This window comes from Corvus cornix, chromosome 1A (genome assembly GCF_000738735.6).
Source record: "Corvus cornix cornix isolate S_Up_H32 chromosome 1A, ASM73873v5, whole genome shotgun sequence".
Classification (NCBI taxonomy): Eukaryota; Metazoa; Chordata; class Aves; order Passeriformes; family Corvidae; genus Corvus; species Corvus cornix.
In genome coordinates, this window is record NC_047057.1 from 44,325,989 (window position 1) to 44,345,259 (window position 19,271).

The window sequence follows — 19,271 nt, forward strand, 5'->3', positions numbered from 1 at the left end:
TGGACAGCAAGAGGCAGAAACAGTTAGGAAATTAAGACTTTAAATATTACAAGACAAATATGGGGGGAAAAATGAAGGAGAAGTAAATATGAAGCCACCCTGTTGGGGAGAAAGGGGAACCTCATACTAGGGTTGGTTTGTTTGCTTTCTCTTTTAACTCAGTACCTAAAGGAAATATGTATAACACCTGTATTAAAAAATGGATTTTTCCAACAGTGGCAAGCTCCCCTTTTTGAAACATCTCCCATAACACAGGCAGATTTTTTTGTAAAAGTAGAAATTTATGCAGCTACAGGTCTCCGTAGTTCATTTTAAAAAATTAAAAATAAGTAAAGTCTCTTTAAGGGACACTTGAAGTTCATGAGTAAAAGTAAAGAGATTTCATTTAGAGATCTTACAGTTTTTGATCAACAGTATTAGAAATTGTTTGCGACTCTTTAAATGTCATATTATATTAGTTCTGGATAGATCAGCATTTCACAGAACAGCAAGGTTCATCCTCACACAAAGAAAGCAACATATAAAGATCTGTAAAGTATGTAGAGAAGCCCAGGAAAACATTTCAATGCATTTTGCAGATACACTCTTTGGAGGAACGTACTGTGTAATATGGTCAGAAAAAGTCTTGAGTTTAAAAGCTCATTTAGACTTCTTTGCTGTCTCAGTTGAGCAAGCTGAAAATAGTTTCTAGATTAAATAAATCCTCAAGCTCCTGTAGCCCAGTAGTGTATCTTTAGAGGAGGTTTTGTTGTTATGTACACATGCTGCTGGTCGTACCTGTAGTTTAATCCATGCTTAGTCTATGTCACCTTGACCTGAATCCAACCTGGCAGGATAGAGGCCAAGTGGGGAATTAGTGTTGGGAGTACAAGCTCTGTTCAGCATCTGAGTCAGCAGATCCTGAAAGCATCCAAATAGTTTCACTGTCCCATACAATTGTGGCAGAGTTGTCTGTGACTAAGTAGTGTGCTATTTGTGGTAGAGACTTAAAACCATACATTGTTGTGGGTAGATTGCCTCAGAAAATTAATATTTTTGGCATTACAAAGTCAAAAGACAGAATTGCTTTTAAGTGCCATAGTGCTGCAATAAGAGTCTTGCCGAGTTATAATCAGAGGGGTTTTTTACCATTAAGCTCAGTAAGACCAGAGTACAATTTTTAGCCCAGAGGACATCAGTGGATATAAAGCCTAGGGTAGTTTATTCAGATATTACTCAGCCAAATGAGTTGTATGGGACTGCTGACCACACAGGCATTGTGTTCTCTACTTCTCTGTCCAGCCTGGAGGTACAGTATCTCATGCTGATCTTCTGTGTCTTTATCACCAAGTGTCTATGACTACAGAGGAAAGGGATGTTTTCCTGTGTGGTACCAACTCATTAAAATGGTATTCGACAGAAAAATGTAAAGGGAATTTATTAGGCTACAAAGGTTTTTTCCATGTATGTATATTGTTTTCATATATTACAGGCTTCAGTCCTGACAGTACTTTTATTTTCATTAAATTGATTCCATTCTAGCCACAATAACTAAAGAGTTGTTCCAAATTTACACACACAGGTGGGTAGAACCACACAGTCAGCAATTGAAGGGATCATGACTACATCAAATGCAAGCTCAATTCCTAAAGTTTCTGTCAAAAGCATGTCTGTGCTCCTTTCAGAAGCTCAGCACTGGCCAGCTTCAAGCTTGTCCTAAGGTAGGGTATCATAGAATCTCAGAATATGCTGACTTGAAAGAGACTCATCAGGATCATCAAGTCCTACTCCTGGCCCTGCACAAGACAGCCCAAGAGTCACATCATATGCCTGAGAGGGTTTTCCAAACTCTCCTTGAACTCTGTCAGGCTTGGTGCTGTGACCACTTCCCTGGGGAGCTGTTCAAGTGCTCAACCACCCTTTTAATGAAAAACATTTTCCTGATATCCAACCTAAACCTCCCCAGACTCAGTTTCATGCCATCACCTCAAGTCCTGTTGCTGGTCACAGGAGTGAAGCGATCAGTGCCTACCCCTCCACTTCCCCTCACGAGGAAGTTGCAGACTGCTGTGAGGTGTCTCCTCCAGGCTGAACAGACCAAGTGTTCTCAGCTGCTCTTCATAAGGCTGGCCTTCTAGCCCCTTCACCATCCTCACAGTTCTCCTTTGGATGCTCTCTAATATTTTAATGTCTGTTTTATATTGTGGCACCCAGACCTGCCCCCAGCACTCGAGGTGAGGCCTCCCCAGTGCAGAGCAGAGCAGGACAATCCCCTCCCTTGCCCAGCTGGTGATGCTGTGCCTGATGCCCCCCAGGATACCCCAGGTTGGCCCTCCTGGCTGCCAGGGCACTGCTGGCTCATGTTCAACTTGCCATTTACCAGGACCCCCAGGTCCCTTTCCACAGTGCTGCCTCTCATTCCCCAGTCTATACACACAACCAGGATTGCCCTGTCCCAGGTGCAGAATCTGACACCTGCCCATGTTAAGCTTCATTTGGTTGGTGATTGACCATCTCTAATTTGTCAAGGTCTCTCTGCAGGGCCTCTCTGCCCTCGAGGGAGTTGACAGCTCCTCCCGGTTTAATGCCATTGATCAACTTATTAGCATTCCTTTGAGTCCTGCATCCGAGTTGTTAATTAAGTTGAAGAGAACTGGGCAGAGGATGGAGTCCTGCAGAACTCCATGAGAGGCTGTCTGGTAGTTCAGCCTCTCCACTTTACTTGTGTCTGAATCTGGTAGGCTACACATAAAAGGTGACATAGCATCGATCCACTAGGCAACTTCACAAAACGAATGAGTTGTCACCTAAGTCACAATCCAAACAGGAACTGAGGAGGATACAGTGTGAAAATTTCTCCTTTCAATTACATCAATGCAGTGCCAGTTGCCAGGAGAGGCAGAACCTGCCAAGTGACTGCTGCACCTTCTGCAGCAGCACAAGCAGAGAAATAAGCACACACATTCAGGAAGAATTTAACACTAAGTTTATAAACTGCTCTGCTAGCACTGCCTCAACCGGCTAGTTCAGAGCAGTTCTGGGTGTTGCAAAATGAATTGCAGCGTAATAGCAGATGAAGTCTTGGGTGCCTTCAGGTGGTTTCTGGCACAGTCACACAGCTTTGGTTCTTGGAGTTATTTGGGGGACCAACATGAAGTATTTTCAGAGTACACTGCTGGTAAGGATTATTTGTCTCATCCAGTTGTGGCTAACACGGCACAGCGGCTCTTCTTGGCGACATGTGACACTTCTCTTTCTGTGCTGTTAAACAAAACTGTTGTATTTTACTCTCTGCCTTTCTAATTTTGGGTGTTAAAGCAGTTACCAGGGTGTGTTATGCACTCTCCAAAGCCAGAGTTTTAAGCAACTGAGAGAACTGATGATGAGTAAGGTGCATTTTTTTATGTCTGGTTTGCCTGGTTAGCAGGGATTATTCAGCCCATGCCAGAAATCAGCAAAATCATTAGATTGTGAGAGAACCTGCTGTTTGTGAACGGGGCTAGTCTTAATATAGAACAAGTTCCAAGAACCTGTGTGAAACTCAGCATGACAAGACCTTGGAAAGTCTGCAGGTGACACAGGAGCCCCTGTATGCCATTTCTTCAAATAGTAGAAAATAGGAAGTATGGTGTGATTGCAAAGCAGTCTGTTATGGCACTGTTTCTGCTCTGTTCTTGGAATAAAAATAACATCATTTCCAATGGCTGCCAGTGCCAGCTGACAAGACCTCTGCTTTATGAAAAATAAATGCAAACATTTTGCTTTATGTCAGCTACATTAAGTTACATTTTTGGTACATGTGACCAAGGTTTCTGACAATAATATAAAAATACATCTTAAGTTTCTAAGTTTAAAAAAAAAGTTTGCAGTGAGTCCAGCTGTTAGGCACAATAGCACAACATTTGCATAGCAAATTTCACACAAGTTTTGGATAAAAGCAATGATCATACCTAGTTTGATGTTTGCAGCTTTGCCATGTCACAACTGTAAGAGAAACTCAACAGGTTTTGGTCAAAACTGCAGCAGAGCAGAATGCTCAGATTTGTGAGTATGTGAAAACTGGGCCTTGTGCTCAATGGGTTAACTTTATCGTTGTCAATTGAATAATTTGTTACTGAGAAAGGAAAACTGATAGGGGTTTGAGTGACCAGACAAAGTTTAAGAGACGATATTCTTCATCAAATAACTGTAAATATTTTTATTTTAAAAAATGTTAATGGCACCTTAGAGGCAGTCATGACTACACAACCAAATATACAAAAATTACATTTTTGTAGTTGCATCTTTCCACAGTGCTGCACAAAATGGAAATAGTATGAGAAACATTGCAGGTCACACACCAAGACAATTAACTTTAGTCAACAAAAGCAGACAATTTTTGGTACACCTTGATACTACCAGACCCAGGTTCCCTGGGTAAAAAGGAAAGGTGGCTTTGTGCAAAACTTTCCAACAACAGTACAACTTAATATGCTAAACGTACAGCAAATCAACTGTACAAGACAGTGTGACTTGGCCTCATGCAGTCCTTATATACAGCATCATCTCAGTTGGCTTTTTCAGGGAAAATAAGCAATTTCATTGACTATAAAACTTTTCTTAGTCTTTCACTGTTGCAATGTAAAATTGTCTGATACTTTGTGCAGGATTAGCATCAGAGAGACCATTCCAATTTTATCTGAAAACAAGCTCTTTATAATCTCCTGTACTTTAAAAGGAAGCAATATAATTAAAGGGCATATTCTGGCATGATGGTGAGTGAAGAAAGCAGATAAATATTTCTTTGATTAAAAAAAGTAGAGAATAAATTTGCCTGATTGCTAGTCCCAGGTGGACTTTCAGAAGAGATTAAATTCTGTTATCAAAATTAAAGTGTTTAATTACAATAATCTGTGTTTACCTTCTGCTGTATCGTTGAATCCAGAAGTAAAATGTCTCTATCACAGTGGAAAGGGACCTGGTTTCCCAAAACGAAAACAAACAAGAAAACTTGCTCTCGTACCTTCTAAATGAACCACAAGCTTCTATGTTTTCTTTTTTCTTTCCTGAATTTCTTGTTCAATGATTTTGATTTCAGAAAGCAGTAGTTGTTATTATGCAGTTAACTTTGTATCAAACATAAGCCTGAACTGATTCAATTTCAAATGTTGGAGTCCTTGTTTATTATGTTATTCAGTAGCTAATAATTAGCTGGCAACCCTTATGATTGCAAAACTGAAGCTTATGCTTACATTGGATTTGTCTAGCTTCAACTTCTGGTCAGTGGATCACGTATCTTTCCTACAGTAAATTGTCTTCACCTATTGAATTTCTATTCCCCAGATAAGCAGTCATGATTTGTTCAAAGAAAACCATTGGCTTTTAAATATCCTTCCTGGAGTGCAGACATCAGATCTATATTGATAGATGTCCTGCAGCAGAGGCACTGCATAACACAAACATTTTGATATTCAACTAAAATGCAGTGAAATTTTTTAGTGCCTCTCTAAGAATTCAGAGCAAATAGAAATCACAGGAGTGCAATAAAATGAGAAGTTGAATGAATGCATATCATGCAAAGCAGAAAGGAGGAGGAATTTAAACTGAGTCTCGTTTAGTCCTGCCAATCATTAATTAGATGTTCAACAATAATGGAGTTATAGTTGAAGCTAGAAGAGGGATCCATTAGGCAAGTTTTAGAGGAAACCACATTTAGTCCTGAATGCTGAAATAGAAGAAATCAGGAGAATTGTGCTAACCTTCATAAGAAATTAAATCTCCAGAAACCTCTGAACAAAAAGCTGCCAAAAGCCTATAGAACAGGTATTAACAACTTATTGAAGGGCTTTTCCATCAGAGAACTACTACCAAAATGAAGTGAATAATTGCCTAGAAGGCAGCACCAAGCAGAAAAGACACTGTCTGACAACTTTTTGTTGAGTGAGAGTGTTTTAGAGGCTCATGATGAGTAGGTGTAAGGAGTATCCTAAGAATGTCTGATGTGTTGTATGAGAACATAAAAGTAAATGGCATCCTGACAGAACATGGTCAATTGATTGAGAATCTGAACAGAGTTCTCATTAGGAGAACTGCAATTCTTTGGGTAGGCCTAGGCATCCTTTCACAGGAAGCAGAGCTCAGACTGCAGGCCAGATACATATACTAATATGTAGAATACATAATCCCAGCCTAAAGGGGGGAAGTGATGCTGATATTGACACTAACTGCAGAGGCATCAGCCCTGGCTAGCTCAGACACCAGACTTCTCTTGATCCCAAATATAGACACAGCTGGCTAGCCTGTCCCACCACATCCTGGGGCCATTTGTATCTGTTCCCTGTAGGAAAAAGCTAGGAAGAACTTTTCTACACTGAAACTGCCCCAACATTCTGCATAGAGTCTGCCTGGAGCCCAGTTTTAGGGGCAGCTCATGATTCACTGCAACAAAATGAAAAAGGCTCATCTCCCTTAAAATCCCTGCTTCACACTCATGACACCTCTCTACCAGCCCTTTAAGTCTCTAGCTGTGGAGAACCATCCACCTCTTTCACCAGGTTTTTCTTCCAGTCTAGTGAGCTAACATGGCATATGGAAGACTTCACCACATACCAGTGTTAGCACAAGGTAGGAAATGGGAGGGTGAAGGTGGGATAGGAGGCCTCCCTCCCTCTTGGGTGGCCTTCCACATGGCAGAGCTCCTAGCACTGTAGTCTTACTCTGTGCAAAACTACAGCAGTTTCATTCAAAAGCAGGCTTTTGCCCTTCACTTTACTTTTTTTATTATTTTCTTGATGTCTGTCACATCCTCCAGTGATTTAAATCCAGCAAAGAAAATAACCTAGAGAAGTGATGCACCCATTCACCAATTAGGTTGTTTTAATTTACATAACTAACATTACGCAGCCTTTTTCTGTGTCCTCTGCCAGATGTAAAGCCAATATGGAAATGCAAGACCTTCCTGTTCCGAATCTGGGCCCAGTCAGATTCTATCAAGACAGTGAGCAATCTTTTGTAGAGCCATCGATTTTAGACTCTATCCTCATTTTGCACTGAGGTCATCTTCCAGAATTGTAATAGGATCCCTTGGAGCAGAAGCCTTCATGTTCCCAGGTTGTACCACACCAACATCCTTTGTTATAAGAAAAATACTAACCTTTTGCCTGTCCTTAAGGCTACCTGATGTAACATCTCAACTACATAAACTACTACTGAGAGGATTATTGAAACATATAACCATGCAATAGGTAAAGGAGTTTCTCTTACGTAAACATTATTAACACATGGTGTTCCTTTCTTGCACATCTACCCTTCTGAACCCATTTAATAAAATGCTAAACTAACTATTTTCTCAAGAGGCCAATACAGAAGTTGGCTGTGCAAGCTGAAGTGAAGAATGGCAATTGAAATATAGATGGCAAGAAAACACCATGGACAGTCACAGCATTCTTAGGACCAGAACCAGTTGTTGGTCTTGTCTGGGCTCTTTGTTTAGTTTTGGTTTCCCTCTTCCCTCTGAAGATGAGGTAGGGCTGGGTTAGGATAACATGGGTGTGCCTGACCTGATCCATTTCCAGCGACTTCAAACCAGCACAGTCCTTCCTAATTCTCTGTTCAAAGACGTAGCACATATAAAGAATTCTTAAAATATTTGTAAGTATTTTAATTGAATTTTCTAAATGCTGAGTTATATCATTATTTATTAAGTAAATTCTGTCCTTTCTTCAGTTCCTGAAGCCACAAACAGTAACTAATTCACTGTTTATCTGATTGTGGTAAAATGCCAAAGTTCTTCCCTGCCTTCCTCTCACCCACTCCCTTTCCTCAGAATAAGGTCTTCACAACTTCTACACCAACTATTGCACTTGATTAAAAAGAAATATACACATCAAGCTATGCCCTCCCTCCCTCCCATAATACCAGCATAGAAAATACTGCAACTGAAAATATGTCATGACAATTATTTTCACAGTTACTAACATTGAACATCAAATAACTGGAGACATTGTTTTTTCACTTAATGGAGAGTGAAGAAGAATTCTGGTTGTGGTGGTTTGTTTTGTGGTGGTTTTTCTTTGTTTGTTTATTTTTAATAAAGATGTTGTTTTACATAGCGGCTGAAAGCCGGGCAGATTTCAGAGAAATTTTTTTTGCAGCTCTTAAATCAAGCAAAATTAATTCCAGTGGGAAAACAAACCCAACCCTGTCTCCTAGTAGTGGTACTGCATGTTAATGCATTATTTCAAGGAATGTTTTTTGAGAATGTCTACAGTTCATGTATTTACAGAAGTTTAACTCCCTGCTCCCCCTATGAAGCTGTTCCCTCATGTTTCTGCCACATTCTTTAATCTGACAGAAGAAAGAAATCCACTGTACCCAGGGTCCCACCCCCTGTATGCTTTGCATTCAGTTAGAACACCCCAACAATTCAGTGCTAACGAAGGCTAACCTCAGTGTTGCCTTTCTGTGTACTTCTTTCCCCTTGCAGGTCGCAGGGCTTGAAACAAGTGAGTGCTTTGGTGTGCATGACAACTTACCTACCCGTTACTTGCTTCTTTACTCCTTTATAAAGTTGCCTGCAGATCTTATAATTCAATTCAGTCCATCTTTGGAAGTCTTATGCCACATGTATGTATTTCCCAAATGTGACAAGGAACAGTGCCAGGACAGAAAAACTGCTAACTGTGGTCAATAGTCATCACTGGTCTCATTTACAAGCAATAAACTCTGTGCAAAAAGTTACTAGCAGAAGCATCAAGTTTTGTTAGTCCTGAGAACTCAAAATCCCATGTAATGATACCCATTAATTTAGAATCTAGAACCATCAATACACATGACTGCATAGTTTGGCTTATCATTCTAGTTGTATTCAGACAGAAAATTCACTTATCAGTCTAACAGAGCTGATACACATTATGGCACTCCCTCCTGGTCACACTCTTTGCCCTCCAGCCTATTAAAAAACACACCTGACACTTGCAGTTGCTGGGATCCCTCCCAGACCATCACACCATCTTTTGTGGGTATGGGTTTGGGAAGTGGAAAACCTTTTGGATTAAGGCAGAAGACTGACTTAAGTAAGCAGTTCATCACAGATACAGCCAGTTAGACAAAATCAGATTGAACAGGCAACTGACTGCCAACAAGTATACTTTTATATATTTACACCAGAATTTGTATACACACAGTGCTTAAAAAACAGGGAGGGGAAGAAAATAGGGGGGGGAAAAAAGGAAACAAAAAAAGAAAAAGAAGAAAGAAACAGCCAGTCCAACAGCTTCATCTTGGTATAATCATCCTTTCTATAGCACAAATGATATGATCCCAGTTTTTACAAAATATTGCCAGCAGCGTCACTGCAAAGAAAGTGCAGATGATATGAAAACGGCTCTTCATCATAGGAGCAATGAACTTTGCGATGGTAGAAACGCACACTAAGATGACAGTCATGAAGGCCAGGATAACATTTATACACTTCCCCAGGAGCACTTTGGCATTAACTGTTTCAGACTGCTGTGCTTGCTGTTCTTGCTGATGGAGCTCCAGTTTGGAAACCCGGGTCTGGCATGATTCCAAGGCTTCCTGGAGACAGAAAACAACAATTAGGGCAGCCATATTTCCATTCAACATTTCTTCACATTTTAGCTGCAGAGCCATCCATCAGCTAGATTAGAAGTGGAATTTATTATAGACTGCTAAAATTTCAATGAACCACCAACTTTTAAAAAAAATAAATGCACTTATATGTCTGAATGAGTGTGTCACCGTTCCCTCAGGCATAATCAAGTCTAACAACACTGTCCAAAATGTAGGTTTTTTTCCTTTTTCATGTTTGAGAAAAAGTATCATAACTCTGATGTTCATGACAGATGTTTTCTATATATACTGTTGATATAAAGTACTAGCAAAGCTGTTGCCATAGGAACGATCACTGCATTAAAACAGCAACAAAATTAGTTTCTTTGTATATTCTATAGAAAACTTTAGGGTGGGCTTGCTGTGATACTAATTAAACATGCTTTGCAACATGTAGCACTTGTTTTACACTGCCTCTGTGGTCTACATTAATTTTGTTCTCAAAGCCACCCGTTCTACAATGTTGGGCTTGAGCCCTCTGTAAGATCTGCCCTTCTCCCTGTCAGTGTGACAGCTCATCGATCCATACTCCAAGTGGACAGTGGAGACAGTGGGAAAACCTGTGAAGATGCTTTTATGGGATTCTCTCTCACATGATCTATTCCACTTCACAATTTGTTCTAAAGAAAGCAGACCTTTCTCTGCTGCTTGATGATGGACTAAAAGTGGTTTTTGAGTAAGATGCCTCCTAAAGACCCTACCCCCATGCTTAAGCCCTCCCAAAGCAAAACACAGAAAAACTTGCAACTGCTTCACTTATTTGCCAAAATGCCAGCTTTTTGCTGGAGTTGGGATTTGGGCACAACTGCGTAACATGGTGCAAAGCTATAATTTCATGAGATTGATCAACTTGACATAATCTTTTACCACTGTGTGACAAGGAAAACCAATGCTCCAGCATCCTGATTTTCTTCCCCACTCTCAAACTCCAGATATTTTCCTTGCACTAGCAGGGTTGTTCACCTGATCACACAGTAAGCTGTTTCAAACCAAACCTCTGTATATAAACACCCAGAGAGTTATCAGCTTTCCCTTGCTGGGTCAGTTCTTCGTTGTTTCAGCAAGTTGAACTGGCTTACCAAGTGACTGGCCAGGCACCAAGGCCCCACAGAGAATAGGGCACAGTGCCTTACACAAGACTGCTTCCTTTCACTGCTCTAGGAATTAGTAACAATATAGAATTGTTCTTAATGGGTGACATGAAGTCTGTTATGGTTCAGACATGTTCTCCACTACACACTAATGAACTTTCCTGGTCCTTCTCCCACTCTGACTGTAAGTTATCCTCAAATTGTCTCGTGGTGCTTTAGAGAAAGTCCAGCTGCAAAAGTCTGATACCTGCAGCTCTGCATTGAGAGACTGAACATGTCCTTAAAATGATCTGCACATCCTTTAGTGACAGAGTTAGGCTGTTACTCAAAATATCCATGGCTTAAATTCTTTTACTCTATTTTAGCTAGTTTTCCAAACCCCCAAAGAGATAGGCTTAAACAGGCCCAACTGTACAGAGATAAAAGAAACAAGGTTGTATCAACACAGCAGTTCAATTAGAAGACTCTGACACCCCTCCAGGATTCTGCTAATGAGTTAGGAAATATTTTTCACAGTCCTTCTGTTGGACAATTCAGGTTTCATTATGTTTTTACATCCTCAAGATGCCTTCACAGAAAGGAGTCCTCTTTTCTTTAAATCTGTGAGAGACCTCTCTTCTTTAAACCTACAAAGAAACCTATGAAATGCTTAGATTCAGTATCATCCCTTTCCCACTCTGTTCTTAGGAGCTTCCTAACTCACAACATTTAGGAAACTGTGATCATCCTGCTGCCTGCACTCTCTATGTTTAGAAATGTGAGCACAGGTGTATACAGGTCAGGTCTTAGGTTCTTTTACCATCTGAACTAATACGATGACAGTCTTTAAGCATTCCTCAGTTGTTCATTAATAGTTTTTTCACCACTTGCTCAGACTTTGAGTAGAAATATTATACATTATATAAGTGTGTATATATAAATATTCGAGTATCTACGTAACTACATGCTGTCAGGATATACTTGTAGACATTATTACTGGCTTTTGATTGAAGTCAGACATGACTACAACTGATCACTAAGGTGAACACACCCCACAGCTTTGATTATAGAGGTTATTGTGACCATGGCTTAAAACTCTTTAATTATAACTGGCAAATCTACAAGTCTATTTATAAATCAGCTCTCTTACGTTTTACCCTAAGTTCAATTTATAATAAACCTTGCCAGTGATGAAACTACATATTGGAGAAGTCTGAGCAAGAAGTTTGAGTCAGGACATTGTCAGAAGTATTGTGTTACGCAATACAAGGAGACTCAATTCCTTCCTCTTCTGTGAAAGAAATTAAACCAGGCCATTCTTCAACCATTCTTCAAGTCTGCCTAGGCTACATCATCAGTTCCAGCAGAAAAAATCCTGAATCCAGAGAAACAAATGGAGACTGTCACTGATTCAATGTGCTGGGTTTTCAACTTAAAACAGACAAAACATGGGCTTAAATCTTTCCCCGTGTTCCTTATTTAAAAAGATGTAGAAAGATGCAAGTGTTTCATAGCACAAGACTGCTATGAAATGTTAGAAGTTCATGATAAGGAAAGTAAGTACCTGAACATCTCGTGATCGCTCGTAGGCCTGATACGCCACTTTCTCCTCTATGCTGGCTAGCTCTTGTTTCAAGTTTGCTGTCTCATGTTGATGAAGGTCAGTGAGGTCATTTAACTGGTCTTCCAATCTTTCGTATCTTATTAGGAAAAGAAGTCTAAATTTAGTGCCTTCTTTTCAAGTAATGCCAAATCATGAAAACAATTGCACATTTTAAAAGGTAATTTCTCAGTGTACGATGATTTCATCTGACTGGCATTACAAAGCACATACAGAAATCAGTAAAAACTCTGCAAACTTTCCATAAACATTTATTTAGCAATCTGAAAGCCTTTTTTGACTATTTCTTGCTGGCAGTAGGTGTTAAAAAGCAAATATTTTTACATCATTGGCAAATTATATGAACTATAAACAGTGCCTAAGGATATCCAACTCACATTTTTCACTCTTCATTTAGACAAGAAGATATGGTTTCATAAGTAAGTTTGAGCCAGTTAATAGCTCGCCAGTAATGACAGGAAAAATATGTTCTCTCTCAAATACAACTGCAAGGTTCTGCCATTTGTGTACAGTCTGTTCTGGCATGCTTCTGCATGATAAACCAGTTCAAGTCAATCATCAGGAAACTAGAATTTTTTGGGTGAGTTTGTCACTTGATTTAACACACAAACAGGCAAACACTGCAGCCAGCACAAAAATGATGGAGGCAAAATTGTCTAGAAATGGGTGGCAGGAGGCTTGAAATTTTACTAGCAGTGAGCTGTCAGAAAAGGCTACTCTGCCTTCTCCTGAAACCACGTCATGAGCTCAGTAGGCCATTGTTCTTTCCTCCCTATATTACCACGCAGTATCAAGCCTTTCCCATTTTTCAAGAACTATAGCAAGGGAAACATAAAATATTGCCCTTCATACAGAGATTTTTCCCACTGGCATAGGTAAAGACTTGAAGAATCGACTGTCACTTTAACAAGCCATAGGAAAAATGGGATATAGGTACAGCAGGTGCAAGCCCTCTGTAGAACATATTGTCCACCTCTCACAGTGGAGGATAAAGGAATTAATTGTCAAGTAACAAATGCAAGATGAAGTTGTGCTACGGCACTTAAAACTACATCTCACAGCTGTGTGTTACACCAGGGCAGAAGGTGACATTGCATCCACAAGGCAGCAATGTGTGTGAGAAGTATTTGAACAAGGTACTCAGGAGTCAAGGGTATACTTATCAGCTGTAAGTCAGTTCTGCTACACCACAGACTGATTAGCTTTTTCGAGTCACATTAGATGAGAACCCTTCCAGCAGTTACAAAACCATTGGCGTTTCCTATATGCAGTATTCACACAATTCACATAAAAAGTGTGACAGAGGAGAGAGTTTTCTGATTAGCCTTTGACAAAAGGCAAAGGACACTAACTATATGATAAGAAATATTAATATTCTATGTGTATTCTATTTTCAGTCATTGGAAGGAATTAAACATGTTGGTACCAGACATTGATTGGAATTTATTTTTCCTCATGCTTCTGAAATCTCTCGCTCACACACACACACATTTACACTTTCCAAATAGTTTCTATACCCATTCAAAAGTCATTTCAAGAGAACAGTTAAAATAAAATACCTATATCTTTCTTCTTGTAGCATCTGAGAAATAAAGCCATAATCTCTTTTAAATTGGGTTTTTAAATTCTCAATATCATCAGCTAATTGGGACTGTGTCTCCTTGATTTCCCTTAGTTCCTCCAAAATCATGGAAAGCTTTCCTTGGCTGTCCAGGGTACTTGCCACAGCAGGACTAAAGGAAGTATTCCCATTGCTATCTGCTGATCCAGAGGTCCCACTTGAGCATTCATCATCACTGACATATTTTGGTTTGGCAACAATGGTGGCACTACCCCCATAGGTTCTAGAACTTGTTTCTGGCCGAAATTCATCCAAGGTATTTTTGAGATGAGCAATGTTGTCTGCACTACCAAATTTGTTTCGGATCAGGTTGGCAAACTCTCTAGACTTGCTGAAAACAAAGACAGGTGGTGTCAAAGATACACCCGGCACACCCGACTTGCTGCTCTCTGTTCCATGCCCAGTGGTACGAGACTTTCCATGTTGAACATCTTTCAAGTTATCTTTGGAAGTATCCTTGGTAGCTTTGGAAGATCCATTTTGTTCAATATCCTTGAGCTTTTTGTGATACTGTTCCAATTTCTTCTGCAGCTGGGCAATGGAGTGGGCAGATTTCTGGTTCTTTTTCTCAAAGACTTGCTTAATGCGCCCAGCCTGTTGCTTGTCTGCACTGTTTACCAGTTTCAAATACTCAGCCACGTTTCCATCTCGAGCTGTTTGTTCAACCTTGATTTGCTCAGTAACCTTGAGGATTTTCTGTTTCAAGCTATCTGCATTGAGTTTGACTTTGTGAAACTCTAGGACCCCATCTGGTACGTCAAAATTCAGGTTGGTATCAGAACCTCCACGGCGGATGTTAAGTGGTAAACTCAGGGTATTCATGTCATGTCTTTCCACCTTGAGAGAAAAAAAAATGAGGTAAATGGAATTTGAATTCTATTTTTTAAAATCAAACATCCAGTTTCTTTTTCCAGATATAATTACATCAAGTACACAGTATAAAGTAGCTTATGTTAGCAAAGCATAATAAACTTTTCTTTGAAATTAAGCAGCAATTTTCTTGACTTCCCCAGGGTAATAAACAGTCTGAGGAACTGCTTGTCTCTCTTAAAATACAGTCAAGATAAATTAGAGAGAAAATTATTCAAGTATACTTTTCAGAAGTTAGCTTTTCAAAATCCCTTACAGTTTTCCACAAAATAACACCTAGTTAAAAAATGTTCCTAAATATGTTTATTATTAAGAGTTTCAAAGAGACCATGGCTGATAATCACTCAGTTTTTTCTCTTAGAAGTGGTCAAACATCAATGGAGATGTAAGCAGATTTTTCCCTCTACAGCAGTGCTATACTGTTCAGTATATTTTCCCAGGTTTAATGCCTTTTTTGATACATCCCATTCAAATTCCTCCCACAATTCAAGGTTTTTGCAAAACTAGCTGAAGGCTCTTGGAAATTTAGTGTATGCTGCAAACTGGAAGCAACCGCTGTTTTTTAAAGCAGAGAGCATAGAGAAAGAACTGGCCTGTATTTGACTTTCCAGCTTGATGAAGGTGCTCAGCAACTTGATCTGCTGTGCTAACTCTGTTTTAATAGGCAGTTCACTGAGTGGGATTTACAGAAAGAAACTCAGGAGAGAAAACTGCATTCAGTCAAGTATAGGATCTGTACACCTTAAATGCTCTCTGGAAGCACAACATAAACCATTAGGCAATTCAGTCATAACACTGACATGCAACAGATCATTCATCTTTCACAACAGAAGGGCAAGATAGTCTGATACAAAACATTAAAAAGTGTTTCCTTATATAAAGTCAAAGTTATGGGGGAGGCACGAGAAGAATGATCTAAACAAAATAGCTTCACCCCTATTATCTTGGTTTAGTCTGTGTGACAAAGAAAGTGCATTTCTTTGCAGCTGCCACAATGGCATGTCTGTAGAGACTGCTTAACAATTGCTCTAGACATAACAGGTTTTCAGAGCTTTAATACCAGAGGGAACCAATACAGTTGCTCAGGCAAGACCATTGCAGAGACAAGGCAGAAGCTATATTAAAGTATCTCTTAGAGATGCATTTGTGAAATGCTTTAACTACTCTTTGTTTGTTTGAGATACTATGTTAAAAGTTTGATTTCCAACTACAGTGTTTATTATTATGTATAGTACTGAAGATCATGCAGCCAGACTTATGTGTACATGTCCAGTGATTACCATTTAATCTTTTTCTTGAGTAAAAAACCATAAGCCCATCATTAAGTATTGTTGTAAGGTTTGTTTTCCCATCCTTGTACAGTTTTGAGAGGTTTCCTGGAAATTCGCTCAAGGATTCTTGTATTGTCCTTAAAATACAAGCTCAGTAATCAGATAAGGTGTCCTACTGTTAATAACCTGCATCGTGCACAGCTTGATCAGGAGAACTACTCTGTCTTACCATTTTGGGATATAATCACAGAGCGGGTAATGCACCTGTAAATCTGGATCTGACCATCTCAGAGACGGATCATCTCTACTACTTTATATTATTTTCCTTATAGAAAATAGTCTAAAAATGTATTGTAATAATTGGATACAAGCCCAAACCAGATCTCTTCTCCATTAGGTCCTCTCCAAATGCTCAGTATAAAACAAGAGTTTCTTGAAACAACCTAAAACATTTTTAAATTAGCTTTGGCACAAACTTATACTGTAATTAGTCACAGAATTGTATACACACACAAAACAAATCCATAACTGATGTCACTCAGGACAAGCTGTACATAACTTCCAAGAATGGGTGGGTCTATATCTAACCTTTACACAGCAGTAAGTGTTTACTTCCTTAGTAAAAAATAGTCTAAAAATGTATTGTAATAATTGGATACAAGCCCAAACCAGATCCCTTCTCCCTTATGTCCTCTCCCTCACTGGACTCTCTATTGGTCAGCCTTCTCTGCTTTCCTGAAACTTCAAGGTCACAACAGCAATAGAGATAAAAAGAACAATAGCATTGAAGGAATACATCTGCTGAATGCTGCCATGCCTTTGGACATGAGGAAATCTGTTAGTGTGTGGCAAATCTGCTCCTGTTGTGAGTAAAACCAATCACAGAGTCCATTCAAATTCAGTAAAGTTTAGAAAAGAATTGTGTTTAAATTCCCAAAGCACTGCTAGCAGTAGGGTTTTTTACTTACTGGATTGAGAGCTCAATAAGGGTACAAAAGAGTCATATCCAACATATTTTTCTGTCTGATTGTATTTGGACAAAATGGCAGGTGTCCTCTGCCATCATGCTGCAAGGCTGGGTCAAGCAACAGAGGTTCTTGAAATCCTCTGCTGATGTAACACACCTTTTTGTTGGGGAGGCGGGGGTGTGGAGCGGAGTGGGGTGGAGTTATCTCTTTTTTTGGTGGGGGATTGGTTGGGTGGGTTTTGTGAGGTTTAGGGTTTTTGGGGGGTTTTTGGTTTGGTTATTTTAAATCAGAAGCAAGCAGACAGTGGAGGCATCAGGTATCTCTAGACAAGTGGCCTGTCAACTTTCTTCTACCTTGATGAGGTAGAACAGACTTGCAAAGATCCATTTGTGATTGCTTTATAGATCAGCATTAACGCTACCCCAAGACATCAGACGTCCATCTTCAGATCCTGCTCCAAATCCTTCTTGCTGCAAGCCTCATCTTGTGATGAGAAGAATTAGCTTCACTTCCTGCTGCATCGAATGCCTTGTTCTTTATAGTGGGCACAAGACTGCCAGTAGGAGTCTGAGATGCTTCCTCATCCCTGCAGGGACTGGTGCCCTCTCCTGGGATGCAGGCTGAAATCCTCCCAGTGCAGGAGACAATGCACATCTCCTTCAAACTGTGCGAGTGCTCTTCCAGCTATGCTATGGGAAGAAATGATGAATGCCGTCTGTGCCATTGTTCCTTTTGTGACTCCTGGGTCACCAGCATCTGACAGGGCCACCAAGCTGTTAATAATAATGAAGTTGTTGAGAGATTGGTTTTTATTTTATTTTTTTAAGATTTCCATTGTGGTTGCCAAAAGAAAAATTTATTTACATACAGTAGCAGCCCCAATAGTTAAAATGGATCAGCCATCTTTTTGAAAGTGAGAAGCACTTTAAGAAAAAACAATCATCATACATCTCTCCTATAATGGTAATTAATAGGGGCTGGACATTAGCAGTAGATGAGAAGCAGCAGTGCTAAGACATGTGGTACCACCAGGAAGACAAAGCACTAGCTCACAGTCTGAGGAAATACTGGAGACAGGCCCTTGATCTGTCTTCTAGGAAAAAAAAGGGGAAAAAACCCAATTTTCATATGGTACTGGGATAGCCATAGCTGATGTTAGCCTGAAAAAAGAAATCTGGGGCTTGGAGAGAGTCCACTGCACTTTATGGAGCAGTTCGCATATGCTCTTTGCTACAAGCCCGTTGAGAACTAATGGTAATGTTTGTGCTGCTGAAATACGAGCTTTTAAGAACAGTGATTTAGGAGTAAAGCAATTCAGGCTCTCTGCCTGCATCAGCCCCACAGATGACTAGATAGGTAACTCTCAAAGATAAAGCCTCAACCCCCCTTTTTCCAAGGAGCCAAGCAGATCTCCGGCTGCATGACCATGCTATTCACGCAATCCATCCCAAGCCAAAGTCCAGAGCTTCAAAAGGGACAGCACAATCACTACTTGGTGCAATGAACACAGGTGCACTGCTAGGAACCCTTCACTGCATGTGAATTGTCAGGTTTACTTTGTCTTACATGTAAAGTGGAGGGCTGGGTAATAGGCAGCCTGCCAGTCATAAAGAAGCATTCAAGGCACAAGAGTGATTTGAAAACCCAATCACAGAAGCAAGGATAGGGATTTCATTGGCATCATAATGATGCACATGTTTCTTCATTTACTGTCTGCAAAAGCAGAATGAAGGTAAGAATTGTAGGCCATGCTATCAAGGAACCCAGAGCACAAAAGGACCCATGTGCCCCAACGCCACAAGTAAAACTGTTGGAAAGGGATTCCATACGGAGAGGATCTGCTGAACAGGTGAGAATATCATACTTAATGGCCTGTAGATGTTGGCCAGTGTATCCTCTGGCTGGAAAATATGAACAGGCCTAGAAGGTTATTTCTTCCCCAAAGATCCTGGGTGGGATCCATCTGGGAGAAATAATCCATAGTGAATAGAGCACAAAGAGCATGCAGCCCACCCTAGTGCAATCTACATCCCATGGCTGCTCATATGAATTACTTCCTGTATTCCACTGACTGTGTCAATGGCTCTCCACTTAACAAGTGATAATAAGCCACCTATATTTAGGTATCAAATTGAACTCTACTCTTTAGGTCATAAATTTCTTTTATGCTCTTTTAAAAACTACCTTTAAAAAGCATAGAGAAATAAAAGCATTTACGAGACAGATGCATATATATGCATCAGGTTCCAGAAAGCCCAC

General features: G+C 39.9%; 1 protein-coding gene across 6 annotated transcripts in view; it reads right to left on the reverse strand.

Moving 5' to 3' along the window:
- Positions 1-4,150: 4,150 nt before the first annotated feature.
- The window catches only part of TMCC3 (transmembrane and coiled-coil domain family 3), a 133,120-nt gene continuing 117,999 nt past the window's right edge, over positions 4,151-19,271 (reverse strand). For all 6 annotated transcript variants that reach the window (XM_039571620.1, XM_019292441.3, XM_019292445.3 and 3 more), the window contains exons 2-4: positions 13,842-14,740; positions 12,226-12,361; positions 4,151-9,537 (exon numbers count right to left, since the gene is read on the reverse strand). In XM_039571620.1, coding sequence (XP_039427554.1) covers positions 9,235-9,537; positions 12,226-12,361; positions 13,842-14,740 — 1,338 coding nt within the window. In that variant the 3' untranslated portion in view covers positions 4,151-9,234. The remainder of the gene's footprint in view (positions 9,538-12,225; positions 12,362-13,841; positions 14,741-19,271) is intronic.